Consider the following 15,547-nt stretch of genomic DNA (forward strand, 5'->3'; position numbering starts at 1 on the left):
AATATAGTTGTGGAAATGTGTATATTTTTTATAAGTTACTTTCAGTTTCTCGGACATCGCGTTAAATGTTCAGTGTCTGTCCTTCCTGTATCACATGCTCTCTGTGGTTCACAGTTCCCTCTTTTGCCTGGTTTTGATGACCGATATTTTGTGTATAATTCTGCTTACTTAACCATTTGCAGTTCAGTTTGACGAACTGAAAAAAATGTTTTGCTAATTCATAAATGCCACCTGTTTTGGAACGCTTCTTTATACGTCTTCCCATCTGACTTCCTTCTCTCTTTAAGAAAAAAACCAGCATTTCGTAACTAACCGCACCTATTTTTACTCCCTGTTTTGTATTGTACGGTGCACTTTCAGCTGACTATAATCCAGAAGCAGCGTCAAACTATTCAGCTACTGATTAGTTGTCACATTGCTTACAGTGCAGAATGTACACTGTGGAATGTAAATCACATTTTTAGTTTTGTTGGTTCTGTAGTCCCACATGATGATGTTCAAGTGCCGAGTTGCCGCTTTAATCTGAGGGTTACATCGATGAATATAAACTGCTGAATGTGGGAACAATGCTACAATTCCTACACTTTTCACTCATAATAGAATATCATCAAATCATCATAATGAAAAGGAATCTCAGTTGTGTCATTTCAAGTTCATTGTGCTGTTCAGCATGAAAACAAAAGGAAACATGTCACCGTCCAAACTCAGGAACTGACTTGCATTGTTTATACGGCTATGATGTGATAAATGAGTTAGCGCTGCCTGTCGCAGCGTTAGCATGTGAACTGAGTTGAAATCAAACTACCTTTAAATCTAAGAACTGATCAGTTCCATCTAAAGATATTCAGTAGATCAGGAATTCAATTTTAGTGCATTAGAAACTCCAAATGGTGTTTTTCATTAGTTGCACAATAGAAAAATTGAAGGAAAAAAAAAAGCCGTATTTGTTGTGCCAAAAAAGTTTATTAATGCAATTTCATTTAGTAAAGGAAGTCTTAAAGAGATGGTACAAACTGATAGACAAACTAACATTTTTGTTTATGTATCAAATGGGCAGCAGCCTTTTGTAATCTGATTCTGTGGCCACAGTGCACATGCTTTAAAGAAATGTTTGAGGAGTGCATACCTTAACTTGCATTAGACCGTCCAGGTCTTCTCTGTGTGTTTCATAATGAATAAGTGAAAAAAATAATAATCCAAAAAGGCAGTCCTATGTTTGTTTCTAGTTTCTGTCTGGTCCAGCATCATATAACTAGATCATTTGTTTTGTTTTTTTAGACTCCCTGGAAGCTGAACAATGATATTTGTACTTCTGTCAATATTAAGATAAGATAAATGGGTATTTATCACTCTACTTTACTCCACTGGATGGCAACATTTGTGCATCTTTTAACCAGAATATAATGATGATTCTTTTCTTTGCATGAGTCAGAAGGGTGGGACATACTTTTCAGACTTAAATTGCCATGGCAACTGATGTTTATTTCCCACATCACCTCCCAAACCGAGGGGATTTCACTAGAAGATGTTTAGAAAAAGCTCTGAAAATTGAATCAGGACCCACAAAGAGATAAAAGTATCTGCATTAACATTGGCTTTAAAATTCAGCATCATACCGAAATCTTTTAATTCTTGCGCTGCTCTCCTGTTTGTGCTCTGTGCTGTACTTCCATCTGCAGAGCGGGAGGTCGGTGACCCCCTCTGACCCTGATGCTGCGTACGCAGTGACCACCAGGCTTTTGTGTTGATGGTTAGACGCTGTGGATTGTTTGACTCGCTGTCAATTCTGATTGCAATAGGTTTTTTGATTGTGCAGTGTCAGCAGTCGGCGGCAGATGGAGAATGCAAACCAAAGCACACCTCACCACTTACCAATACAGAACCAATCTTTTGCATTTAATCAAATTTTCATGACATTACAGTGTGTGTCTGTATGAATTTAAAAGATGTTTTGTGTTTTCCCTTGAATTTCTACATAAAATAATAAATTTGGTAAAATTATAATGGCGTTGCAATAATGTTGTATTGCCGAGGATTTCCCTAAAGAATGTGACTCTGCATTTCACCTCTAAAATAGCCTGTTGTATTCATATTGTCACTTTAGGCCTGCAGTATTCAAACTGATAACACTATCACAACCTGGATGTAGAGGAAACCTCCAAAAACAATTCACATACCTTCAGTACATGAAGTTGTTCCTTTATACACGTGTCTGTACATGAATGAGTGCAAAAACTATCCTCAGGTATGTTGATGTGCAGACGAGCTATGGCCAGGTGGAGGTGTCTTATGGAAGAAAAGAAACATGTCAAGATACACAGAGAAATGCTGGCAGATAGATGAGGTTGTTGATTCAGCACCTTGCTGCTTGATACTGAGGCTGTTTGACCAGGAAGCACTGTGACAGCTGTTTGCACAAAGAGGAACCAAAACACGGTGTGAAGCTCCTGCAGAAGAGTTGTTCTGAGCTAAAGGGTATCTGTCTGCAGCCACATCAGCTCACTCTGGGTTGGGAGTTTTTAGGATGAAGTTCAGTTTGGTTTCAGTGACCCATCCTCCGCTCTGCTGCTGCCTCCAGGCCGAGCAACGGCAGGTTTATATCTCTCTCTCTCTCTCTCTCTCTCTCTCTCTCTCTCTCTCTCGTCTTGTTTCCTTAAATAAATTAAAAAAAAATATGATCCAGTTTTAGCCATGCTATTACAGTGGCTATTGGTTGCTCCACCGCTTTGGTTTAGACTGCTTTACCTCAGGTGTTTATGGACCTAACAGTTTTGGGGACTCCCTGAGAGGAACTACCGAGAGCGGAGCTTTCTCTGAGAACTTCATCGGCTTTTTTTTTGCTAAAAGGAATACTTAAATAACATAAGCTGGGCAGTGGTTGGCACGACATACAACAACGGCCCATTTGTCTGTGTTTGTTCCTTTTCTAAGGCAAAGGATGAAGGGATAGACTGAAGTGGGGCTGTGTAAGGTCCATGGTCAGTTCACTACTGAAAGTAGATGGAGGTTGGCTCGTCCCCAGTTTGGAGAAGCAGGCAGCTGAATCGGCACGGAAGCCAAGCAATGTAATGCTGCAGACCGGGTCAGCAACAAAATGTGTTTGCCATGTCAACGAAGGCCTATCCAAAAAAACAACATCAGTTGTTTCGGCTGTATTTAGAATAGTTTCACTGCTTTACCTTGCCGGCAGACTGCCCTGTCCGATGGCAAACTGCGCCGTTATATTGCTGTCTTTAATGTAACTGGACTTCCTTGACAAAAACAGTAATTTTACCCAGCAAAACACAGGAGTTGCTGTTCTTTTGCTACCTTGATTGGTTGCTTAGTTTGTATTGCTGTGTGACTTTGGGAGTTCTTCCTCCAACAGTTCAGAAAAAGTTATTTCGGTCCCAAAGAGCCTTAAGACTAAAGACATTCATGGTTCTCTAAAGACAAATCCTGATGACTCTGGTGATCCCATGACGTTTGTTGTTTTGTGCTATCTAGCAAATGTTAGCTAAGATGTTAAACATAGTCAACATTATACATGCTTAACAACAGCATGTTGGTTGCTGGCATGTGTGCAGATTCTCAGTCATGTTCGATTGCTGAAACGAAAGGCTGAACTAAAATAAAATAAGACCCAGTAGTTCAGTTTGTTACTGATGATGGCCATGCTCTGTTTTAGATTTATATGAGCAACAGTATAGATCCTGCGTGTTGGGACCAAAGTTATAAATATGATCCTTCTCTGACCTTTTCAGCATCATGGCGTCCACAGTGACTTTAGAGGACGCCCTCTCTAACGTGGACCTGCTGGAGGAGCTGCCGCTCCCGGACCAGCAGCCATGCATCGAGCCCCTGCCCTCCTCGGTCATGTATCAGGTCAGTGCTCACAGCTGTCCAAGTTCTTATCTGTGCAGACTGAGGCGCACTTCCTCTGCTGCTCTGCATTTTTGATGGCCCCAAGTGAACATATTTTCTCTCATGTTTTTATCAGATTCTTTCTGTTCTGGGAGATGAACACACAGAGAGGCAGTTGGTTTTATTAGCTGCTGTTTAAAGGACCGAGAGACAAACAAAGAGAATAATACTAATAATATTGAGAAACACGGGGCATTAACACGCATCCACATACAAGTGCAGCCTTATGAGTTCATATAAAGTATGTACACATTTACAACCAATAGCAAATATATTAAGTTTTGTTCTTTGTCTGAACAAATTAAGCTGGACAACAGAGGTTATATTGAAGTATAACTTCCTCTCTACCCACATCCAAATAACCTCCAACCCTAACCACCTCCTTTTTAACTGATCCTACTCGTCTCTTTACACAGCATCGCTGCAGGGTACACAGCAGAAAAACACAGTCATCATTTCAGCTCTCTATGAGCTACAAAACCATCTACCTGTGGACATGTATTGTCCTGCAGCATTGCTTCTACTACAAATAGTGTGTACTGTATAGATCAGTAAATACACACTCTCACCATCTCGTGTAAAAACAAGGTAATTGGAAACAGAAAAAAGTGAGAAACAGTTTGTAGTCTGCTAATGAAGTATGTTTACCTGCTGCAAGCAACAACAAACCAGTAGTGGGCTTACATCATAAAATGTGATTTATCTTTAATAATATTAGCATTAACATCTGCAAGCTCACAGATGACGGCACTGATCTCTGATTCTAAATTATTAAGCACATGGAACCATTTCTCCACTTCAAGTTGTGAAAGGAAGACATAAAATGATATAGGTGAACCTATTTGAGTATGCAGATTATCCTAATTTATTTTATAGGGGGACCTTGAAAATCTCTGTTGTTAAAAAGACAACGGACTCTTTTTTTAATCTCATGTATTTACTTCTTGTCTGTACAGGAGTGTAAGTTGTTTATTTTCCGTTTCCCTGCAGCCCAACTTCAACACCAACTTCGAGGACCGAAATGCGTTCGTCACGGGGATCGCCAGATACATCGAGCAGGCCACCGTCCACTCCAGCATGGTACCAGTCACATCTCTCAGAAATCACTTTGTAGCACTTCATTCATTCAGTCATTTCTCTCTCTCTCTCACCTTTCTGTCTCGCTGGGAGAATAATTTCCCCATAATGAGGTCAAAGGCTTGTTGGAAACAGGATCTGTTGAGGGTCTTTTCTGCCCCAACAGAAGGTTTGTTATTGTCTAGCAGACAGATCAGAGGCTCCGAGCCCAGAAACAAATGGCTCGGGGACAAATGAATGCTTGGGACCAGCTCCTAACAGGAATAGTGGGGCTTTGTGTCTAATTAGTGAGGGATAATTGCTCAGCGTCTGAATCAAACAGCACTTTGTATGGGCACAGGGCGGGCTTGAAAGCACTTCCTCCATCCACTGGGAACAAATGCCTTACAAAAGAATCAGTGGTGCAGCAGTGTTTCATCCTAATGTGTGTTATTTTGTGTTTGGTTTAGTTTAGAAAATGTGTCCAAATTTGGAATTGGTTTTGTTTTCAGTGATGATTTGTTGATCTTTACTGATTGTTTTTTGTTTGTTGAACTAGAATGACATGTTGGAGGAGGGGCAAGAGTACGCCATCATGCTCTACACCTGGAGGAGCTGCTCACGTGCCATACCACAGGTAACCACTGTGTTTCTCTTAACATTATGGCTTGTTTATATCGTTGTATATATCGCTGATCTATTATTTGAGTCATTTATGAAGAAAAATACATTTTAGACTGTTGGTTAAACAGAATAAGCAATGTGACTATTTCTTCTTTGACTTTTGGAAATAGCAATAGCACACCTTTCTGACATAAAGATAACAACTACAGCAGAGAAAATAACATGTAGATTAATATATAATGAAAAGAGTTGTTAGTTTCAGCCCTGATGGTCGGACAAGGCTGCTTTCTCTTTATTCACTTTGTAGTTTTTACATTGATCTCCCGGAACGATCCTTCTTCCTCTTTTTGTTCTTCTTCTCTCAGGTGAAATGCAACGAGCAGCCGAACAGAGTGGAGATCTATGAGAAGACGGTGGAGGTCCTGGAGCCCGAAGTCACCAAGCTGATGAACTTCATGTACTTCCAGGTATTATCACACATTTCACCAGCCTGGACTCTGACTGACTGTCTGCTATTAAAACCTATTTCACGAGCTCCTTTATTTCCATCTAGCGCACAGCGATCGACCGTTTCTGCGGCGAGGTCCGTCGCTTGTGTCACACCGAGCGCAGGAAGGACTTTGTCTCCGAGGCGTACCTGCTGACGCTCGGAAAGTTCATCAACATGTTCGCCGTGCTGGACGAACTGAAGAACATGAAGTGCAGTGTCAAGAACGACCACTCTGCGTACAAACGGTATTCAGACACTTTAAAAGTAACGGCCTGAATTCACACAGTCATTAACATTATAGACACTAGAGGGCAGCATCACATTGAAAACCATTTCCAGTGTCCTCCCTAAACTCATTGTATGAATACTGTGTTTGACTAGGGGACCTCAAAGTCTGACAACAACACACACACACACTCCCCCTTTTATTTTAATTTTTAAATTTTTCTGGACATCTGCAGGTTTAAACACAGTGTAAATGCAAAATATCTGTGTAGGAGTGGATAGAGGAGAGTGTTTATTTACTTTAGGCTACAGATGAAGCTCAATTTAAGTTTTTTATTTGATTACATTTTGCTGTACTGGCACCATGAAAAGTATGCTGAATTTATTATCAGCAGTTCCTGTCTGCAATGTGCTCATTGATGTACAGACAACTGCCCCCTGAACACTTTAATAATGAGGATAACTTAAAAACTTGATGATTCTTGGCAAGTTCTGGGGTTGTGAGAAGTACCTCTTTCTGTTATTTCTGTGTGTTTATGGATATTTCTTTTTTATCTGTATCACAGATAATGATATATCGGGAAGTCTAAGTTACACTGAATCTAAAAAATATGTTTATCATGCCTGTGTGTTCAGATTTAACCTTGTTGAGACTCGGAAGGACTAAACAAGTTGACAAAGATGTTACACAAAGTGCAGCTCATGCCTCACGTCTCTCCCTCTGACACTGACATAGATTAGAGATTAGAATAAAGCTATTTAATGTTCACTAAAGCACTTTTTCTTTCCTCTGCTCAGAGCTGCTCAGTTTCTCAGAAAGATGTCCGAACCTTCATCCATTCAGGAGTCTCAGAACTTGTCCATGTTCCTGGCAAACCACAACAAAATCACTCAGGTTGGTCTGACGTGCATCCTACTGTCCAAAACGTATTAACTTTAAAATGAATTTATGTACAAGTGTTTCTCTGGGTTCTTACACAGGTCTGTAAAAATACACACAAATAATCTGTTGATTTCTAAGTTTAGGAATTAGAAAGAAAAGAAAAGGCTCATTTGGGTTTCTTGGTATTATCATAATGTGCACTATATTAAGCTAACAACTAAGTTTTGAGGTAAAATAATACAGAATATTGAAAAAAAACCTCATTAAAACTCAACTGTATATAATTATTTATTATTCTGTACTATCCACCAGTCTTTGCAGCAGCAGCTGGAGGTGATCAATGGATATGAAGAGCTGCTGGCCGACATCGTCAACCTGTGTGTCGACTACTACGAGAACAAGTTGTATCTCACTCCCAATGAGAAGCACATGCTGCTCAAAGTAAGTAAAGCCTGGCACCTGCTGTCCCACTCAGTCTCAACCATTTACTGGACCACTGTTAAACACTAATAGATGTTTATGTAACCTCTGCTCCTCTTCTCCAGGTCATGGGTTTTGGCTTGTACCTGATGGACGGAAACAGCAGCAACATTTACAAACTAGATGCTAAGAAGAGGATCAACCTCACCAAGATCGACAAGTTTTTCAAGGTACGCAGGGAACAACAATTTGAACACGAACATGTTTTGCCAAATGATTCGCAGATTCACCTCTCTACAGTACGTTTCTGTCATAGACTGTATAAAAAAGTGGACGTAGTTTCCGGGTATGAAAAGTGAGGAATTTGATGAGGCAAGTTGAATGGGAGTCTATGGAGACTTTTTGAAGCTAGCCCCTAGAGGCCCTCATTGGTATTGCAGGTTAAGGCTCTTCCGCATCGGCCTCATTTTTCAGACCCGGACACTAAAGCCACTTTTTATATACAGTCTATTATTCTCAGTCTGGTCCACCGCATGCTCCTCCCCACCTCGTCCAAATATGGTCACTTCTGGCTCCAAAAAATAAGATGGTGACGGCTGAAATGCCGAACTCAAAGCAGCAGTTCACAAACCAATGGGTGATGTCATAGCTATATCGTTTTATGACTCGCCCTGAAAGCCTTTATGACATCTGTTTATTAAAATGAAAAAAAGATTAAAAAGAAAACACGTCACTATAAAATGTTGCTCTTATTGTGTGCATTCACAGCAACTGCAGGTGGTCCCTCTATTCGGCGACATGCAGATCGAGTTGTCCCGCTACATCAAGACCAGTGCTCACTTTGAAGAGAACAAATCCAGGTGAGATGAAACTTTTGTTTTGTGTCTCTGTGAGGCAGGTCTATCGGCAGATGCATAAAATTATGTAAAACTGAACATGTGAAGATCATTTTGAGTTATTTTTTGCTTTTTCCTCAGACAGTGTAGACAGACCGGAAATGTTGGGAAAGAGAGCAGACGAATGACATGTTGTGAAGGCCTGGGTGCTCAGGAATTGAACCAGGAACGTAATGCTGACATCATTTACATCATGTAGTTTCATCAATGATCAATGTTGATCATTGATGAAACTACATGATAAGTCAGTGTAGAGTTGGTTGAAGATGGAGAATGAAGCTATATATCCACATAAAGAAAACCAGTGTCGACAAATCCCATGAAAAGATGAAAACTAACAAGGAGGCGGTCCAGTTTTTTTTTTTTTTTATTTATTTATTTTTTTTTTTAACTTTCTCACTTCCCTATTGTTGTCAGTGACCCTTAAAAAGAGATCACTAATATGTATTATTATTTTTGTATAAAGGCCTAGTAAATCCTTAGTCCAGCTGGATCTGTAGTTTTTTGTCATGTAGCCAGGACGGCTTTCGGGATGGCAACGTCTGTTTTTAAGTCAACCGTTTTGGTCTGGACTAAAATATCTGATATTGATCATATCAATATCACATCTCCTTATTTTCCTCTCGTGTCACCGGGAAGTTGGTGTTTGATTTACGGTAAAATGTCTCGATAACTATTGTATCGATGGCCATAAGCTGTGATACACAACGTCATGTGCCCCTCAGGATGAAGCAAAAACTCTGGTGATCATTTGTTTTTATTGAGTGCCAACATCAGGATCAAATGTGAATCTATCCTGCACTTTGATTTATGACTAAATACCTGAAAAACAAATGCTTCCCGTGTTTAGCACTGTTAGGACCCTTCTCCAGTCCTGACTGTGCACAAGCGGCTACACAACACGGCCCATTTGCTCACAGAGGAAGAGCTCTCCTTTCGCCTGTCAGAATCAGTCACTTCATCCGGCCATACCGGATCACTAAAATTAGTCAGTGATGCTGTTTTGCTCACGTCGCCCACCTGCTGCTCTGAGTGCAGGGCTGCCGGCCTCTCCTGCCCTGCTCTCATCTGCAGGCGATCTCTCTCCTAGTCTCTGACGAGGCTGCATCCATCTCCAGACAGCTGCTGTCAGAGGACACGTGTTTGGCTTTTATATAAGCTAATAACTGGGTGTTAAAATTACAGCTAAGTGGTAGCTATTAGTGGATCTGTTTGCTGGATGTGGTGCAGAGGATTGATGGAGAGCAAGGTGTTGCTCTCCATCAATCCTCTGCACCACAGTTTCAGGTGGGGCTCTTTTAGCTGCATCTTCCACTTTATCTTTTTCAAATAGTGGGTCATAAAATCCATCGCACCTGTACTGTCAAGTTTGTTTTACCTCACAGTAGCTTGACAGACATCATAGGGTGAAATAGTAGAATTGTTTTCAAACAACATCTTTAGGAAATTTAGGACGATACAAGAATAACAAGCTCATATTTAACATTTTAAGTTTTCAACGTTATGTATTTTTGACAAATTACTCCTGCAGATTATTACAAATTTAACACATCCATTTTGCATGTTTGCCTGCATGCATATCTAACATTGGGCTTTTCTACCTGAAGGTGCAAAATACTGGGAGGGAACATGCAAATAGAACAATTTAGTACCCGCAACGATATTTACTAAACCTGAACGTAGAAACAGGAGAAGTGATTGCGTGTTTATTTTAGTACGACTGAAAGGAACGTATTAAATCAGATGCACAAATCTGGAGAGACTGCTGCTCTTATTGTGGTGAGAAGGAGACGCAGAGAAACTAAAGAATACGAGAATGAGGTTTTACAAATTATTCAAACATACCGTTTGTTCAGCGATGACATTTCTGAGTTATTGAATGAACTGAATGATGATTGACAACAACAATGAGGAGCCACGAAATACCAGCAATTTAAAAAAAACTCATGCAACAAAAACAAAACACAATTAGATAGCCGGTCGCCACATATTGTACAGAGCGGGCTTGGAGAATGAATCACCGGTTGCGATGAACCCGTAATTTAAGTTGGACTCTTGGTATTTTCTTTTAAATGCAGCTTTCTTTTTGTTGGTGGTGTTGGAGTTTCCTGTCGTCTCCTCATTCAGCCGTTCCCCCTTTTTAAGGAACCTCTCCAGAGACGTTTGTTTTTACATGTCAGTTTCGACATTCTTTATAATAATCTCCTATAAAGCATTTTGTTCTTGTTATATTTATATTTCTTAATTTCAATGGGATCAGATTTCCTTTTCCTTTTGCGGTCGCTCTGTTTTCCATTGCTGGAATCACTTTAACACGCAAACCCCTCATTTAAAAACAGCGATTTGAACCTGATTTTAATGACGCAACTACTCTTTGTAAATCGCCCGCAAAACGGGTGCAAAAACAAATGTGCAAACTTTTGGAAGGAACACGCAATTTAGTACCCTTTATTTGAGATCTTAGTAAATCGGGCCTTTATTCCGCAATAAGACAGTCAGAAAAATATAGACAGAGCCGGCCTTTATATATCCTTTATATAGAATTGTGTGATCTTGAGGGACACATTGTGGTTTGTTGTTATTTGTTGTTTAAAATGTAAAGCAGTTTCTCTTCGGTTATATCTTTTTGTCAGAGCTTTTTACTCCTGTTGCTGTAGATTGTTTTTTTTAAATATTAATGTTTAAGTATTGTTTATTGTAAGCCGGTATCCAACATATCTACCTCATGTCTTACCTTTCAGATGTAGTCTGCTTTGTCGTATTTGTCTCCATAAATCCACGAGTGTATTTTTCTATCCGTCAGTGTTGGTACGTCTTTTTATCACTAACAACAATATATCCTTACATTTCCTCCCATCCCTCCTCCTCCCTCCTCCCCCATCTTCCCTCTTCCATCCTCCAGGTGGACTTGCACGTCTATATCCAGCAGCCCCCAGTACAACATCTGTGAGCAGATGATTCAGATCCGGGAGGATCACATGCGCTTCATCTCCGAGCTGGCTCGCTACAGCAACAGTGAGGTTAGTATGGAATTCATATAGGATTAAAGTGAGACTCTTGAACACGCTGCCGGTACGACCAGCCGTCAGCGCGGTATTGGAATGTGTTTGAGGCCAATATATTATGAGTGGGTCAGTTCATGACGCACAAACCCTTCTCTCACATATGAAAAAAGAAGCGTACACGACATCAGGTTATTTCTCCACAATAAGCTTCACAAGCTCTTGTGTGAGGAATATTTAAATTCCCAGCAGTGATGTAACAAGCTTTTCAGCAGATGTTTTGCCCCACTGGATTTCCAGCGGTTTAGACTTCAGTGTGTTCAGCTGACGGACTTGTGGATCAGAGTGTTAAAGTGGGAACATTAATTAGACCGGAGCAGCATTACTCTCGCTCTGTTTCAACAAACTACCTAACTACTGTTCGGCCCTTCTTACCTGTTTTTGCTGAATCTTTTCACTCCTCGGTTTGGTGATGAAATCAGCACTGTATGGAGTGGATAATCTGTGTAGGACGTCTTAAAGTGTGCTAATGTGTGTCCATGTAGGTGGTGACTGGATCGGGTCGTCAAGAGTCCCAAAAAACTGACACTGAGTACAGAAAGCTGTTTGATTTGGCCCTGCAGGGCATGCAGCTGCTCTCCCAGTGGAGCGCTCACGTTATGGAAGTGGTGAGGAAGCACAAACCGTACAGAGGAGATTAATACATGACATTCATCATTTCTGCCAAAATGAATGAAGTTTAAACTCCACTGATGACTTTTGTCTTGTCGTGTTTCTAAAAACCTTTCTGGCTTTGCCCGCAGTACTCCTGGAAACTGGTTCACCCCACAGACAAATACTCCAACAAGGAGTGCCCCGACAACGCTGAGGAGTACGAGAGAGCCACCAGATACAACTACACCTGCGAGGAGAAGTTTGCCCTCGTAGAGGTCTGTTACGACATTACATATATAGTATGTGTCTTTTCAGCTACCAGTAGGCCCGTGATTCACTGATTGTTGTGCTCTTGGCAGGTGATGGCGATGATAAAGGGACTGCAGGTGCTGATGGGACGCATGGAGAGTGTGTTCAATCACGCCATCCGCCACACCATCTACTCAGCACTGCAGGACTTTGCTCAGGTGACCCTGCGTGACCCGCTGCGGCAGGCCATCAAGAAGAAGAAGAATGTCATCCAGAGGTACGGACCAGGGAAGATATATCTTTCATTGTAATGATTTCAAGTTACGCAGCTTGATTAACATCAGCACCTGAGTTACATATGTTTTTGTGAGAACAAATACATGTGCATTTCTGATTTCAACGTGGACGAGAAAGCAGAGAGTGCACATCAGAGGTTGTGTCAGATATTTGGGCAAAAGAAAGAAGTCACAAGAAGCTAAATCTGGCATGTCAAAGAAAACCCACCTGTTTGGACTCCTGACCTGAGGCACCTTCTTCAGTCTTGGACATTGACTTTCTGCTCCTCCTTGAAATACAAATGCCACTCGAAACACCTCATTGTTTCATTGCCGTTGGCTTTCCGAAACCTTTCTCAGGTCTCTGCTGCCAATTTCCTGAGTTTGACACTGAATTTGATGTGTGCTTTCTGCTAAAGTTCATGCTCACTTCTTCCTCGTGCACGTCACGGTGTTGCACTATGTTAGTGCACAACAGAAACCGTCTGTGAACTTTTTCATCACACCTCGTACCTATGTATTGTATATGTAATGCATTCATGTGTATGAAAATGTGAATAGTGAAAAAAATTCCTCGCTATTTAACAAAGATTTTTGTGTTTGCGTGAAGTATTATTTAAGGTCCTATTTCTCCTGGAAGTATTGTAATGTTGATTGTGATGGTGAGTAGTTTGTACAGATGAAACCTTCAGTAAAATTCTGTGTAGCTGCTTCCTTAGAAATCTTTGTGCTTTATAATAAACAGAACCCCGTTCTGTTGCCAAGGCCTTCAAGCAACAATATTTACTCTTTATCACATTCATCAAGGACAGGGGCAGCTGCATGTAGCTGCGTCCATGTGCGTAACTGTTTGTCAAAGTTGTTGAATTGTCCGCTGTCCGCAGCGTCCTCCAGGCCATCCGGAAAACGGTCTGCGACTGGGAGACCGGGAGGGAGCCTCACAACGACCCCGCCCTGCGTGGAGAAAAAGATCCCAAGGGTGGCTTCGACATTAAAGTTCCTCGGCGAGCTGTGGGGCCCTCCAGCACGCAGGTCTCACCACAGCACCTCTGCTGATAAATCCATTCTTTTTAACTCACTTTAGCCTTTCCTGCTGTAATCCAAGGTCAGCTTGTCCGCTTTAATCAGGCTTATGTAGCTGCGGGTGCTTCTGTAGCACATCGCAGATTTGAGCTCAGGTTTACATCATGTCATGTTAAAGATGAGGGATGAGGGAGATGATATGAGCCTGTGGGTCTCAGACAGGGCTGCTCTGTATCAAAAACCAATCTGTTCTGCTCTCTCTATTGTTCTCTCCTCAATTTTCTTGATCTCTGAATGACTTTAAAAGTCTGTCTGGCTCTGTTTAAATTCACACGTGCTGTTCAGGGCTTAAAAGCAATTATATGCAGCTATGTTATATATCACACATTGTGTTTATTTATAGGATCTCTTGTGTTGCATAGACCTCACAGATTTATCAGTTTATAGGTCTGTTCCAAGAACTAATCTGTTCTCCAGGTGTGTGTGAACCGTCCGTTTTTAATGACTAGATTGCAACTGAACTGTTTTGAGTAGAAAATGATAGAAAATATGAAAATGTTCTTTTGATGAGATCATTCTCCGACATTCTCGGAGGAAACAAAGACAGCTTTCATACAAGTTACCCACAGATATTGAGCACATGGAAAGGGGTTTGTTCCCTTGTTTCTAGTCGTAGAAAAATAATTTAGATCCTTAACCTAAGTAAAAGTAGCAGTACTACAATGTACAAATACAAGTACAAGTCCTGCAAATTCTGTTCAAAATCTTATTTAAGTAAAAGTGCAAAAGCATTAGCATCAAAATGTACTCACAGTACCCTTAAGTACTCATTATGCAGAATGACTCATGTCAGAATCACGTATTATAACTATAGATGTATTAATGTTTTATTATTTCATATACTGTTGGGTAGCTTAACCCACAACAATGCAGTATCATTTATTAATATGTCATAGTAATAAGCTGAAACTGCAAAATGACCAGTAAATAAAGCTTTAAAATAAATATAGTGGAGTCCAAAGTACAATATTTGCTTCTGAAATATGATAGAGTAGAAGTAAAAAGTAGCCCAACAAGGAAACACTTAAGTAAAGTGCCTACATGTTGTACTGCAGTATTGTACTGGGTTACATGGTTTCTCTCTGTTTCGTATATGCAGCTCTACATGGTGAGGACCATGCTGGAGTCTCTCATTGCTGACAAAAGTGGCTCCAAGAAGACTATGCGCAGCAGCCTGGAAGGACCCACCATCATGGACATTGAGAAGTTCCACCGCGAGTCCTTCTTTTACACACATCTGCTGAATTTCAGCGGTGAGAAGAACCACCAGTTGGACCCGGTGGCTCCTGAAGAAGCTGTTTAGCAGCCGTTAAATGGAGACCCTCTATTAAAACCTGCTTCTATCCCTCCTCTCCTCCATGCAGAGACCTTGCAGCAGTGTTGTGACCTCTCCCAGCTGTGGTTCAGAGAGTTCTTCCTGGAGCTCACGATGGGTCGCAGGATCCAGTTCCCCATTGAGATGTCCATGCCCTGGATCCTCACTGACCACATCCTGGACACCAAGGAGGCTTCCATGATGGAGTAAAATATTTCCTCCCATACTTATCACATTTCCTCATCATGAACTTGTAGACATTCTAGACATTTGTCTTTCTGGGAGCCTTTTTTTTTTTCCTCACAGTTAAAATGTGAAAGATCCATCTAAGTCCAAAACCAAATTCTTCCCCACAGATGAATTTGCTGTTTAGAAGTACAAAAACAAAACTTTGTCTTTGTCCTTTCCTCCCCAAATTGAACTTTGACACCACAGATGTCTGTCTGTCTGAGATTACTGCCGGTGTGACTGG

At 41.0% G+C, this 15,547-nt stretch overlaps 1 protein-coding gene across 2 annotated transcripts in view; it reads left to right on the forward strand.

Moving 5' to 3' along the window:
- cyfip1 (cytoplasmic FMR1 interacting protein 1) overlaps positions 1-15,547 on the forward strand; it is a 35,031-nt gene that overhangs the window by 3,898 nt on the left and 15,586 nt on the right. For both annotated transcript variants that reach the window (XM_069150811.1, XM_069150812.1), the window contains exons 2-17: positions 3,744-3,864; positions 4,894-4,983; positions 5,519-5,596; positions 5,949-6,050; positions 6,137-6,318; positions 7,097-7,193; positions 7,494-7,622; positions 7,727-7,831; positions 8,370-8,461; positions 11,400-11,517; positions 12,045-12,167; positions 12,303-12,428; positions 12,513-12,679; positions 13,562-13,709; positions 14,860-15,013; positions 15,125-15,281. In XM_069150811.1, coding sequence (XP_069006912.1) covers positions 3,748-3,864; positions 4,894-4,983; positions 5,519-5,596; positions 5,949-6,050; positions 6,137-6,318; positions 7,097-7,193; positions 7,494-7,622; positions 7,727-7,831; positions 8,370-8,461; positions 11,400-11,517; positions 12,045-12,167; positions 12,303-12,428; positions 12,513-12,679; positions 13,562-13,709; positions 14,860-15,013; positions 15,125-15,281 — 1,985 coding nt within the window. In that variant the 5' untranslated portion in view covers positions 3,744-3,747. The remainder of the gene's footprint in view (positions 1-3,743; positions 3,865-4,893; positions 4,984-5,518; positions 5,597-5,948; positions 6,051-6,136; positions 6,319-7,096; positions 7,194-7,493; positions 7,623-7,726; positions 7,832-8,369; positions 8,462-11,399; positions 11,518-12,044; positions 12,168-12,302; positions 12,429-12,512; positions 12,680-13,561; positions 13,710-14,859; positions 15,014-15,124; positions 15,282-15,547) is intronic.

This window comes from Embiotoca jacksoni, unplaced genomic scaffold (assembly GCF_022577435.1).
Source record: "Embiotoca jacksoni isolate LCO1_2020_lvr unplaced genomic scaffold, fEmbJac1.0.p SCAF_16, whole genome shotgun sequence".
NCBI lineage: Eukaryota > Metazoa > Chordata > Actinopteri > Embiotocidae > Embiotoca > Embiotoca jacksoni.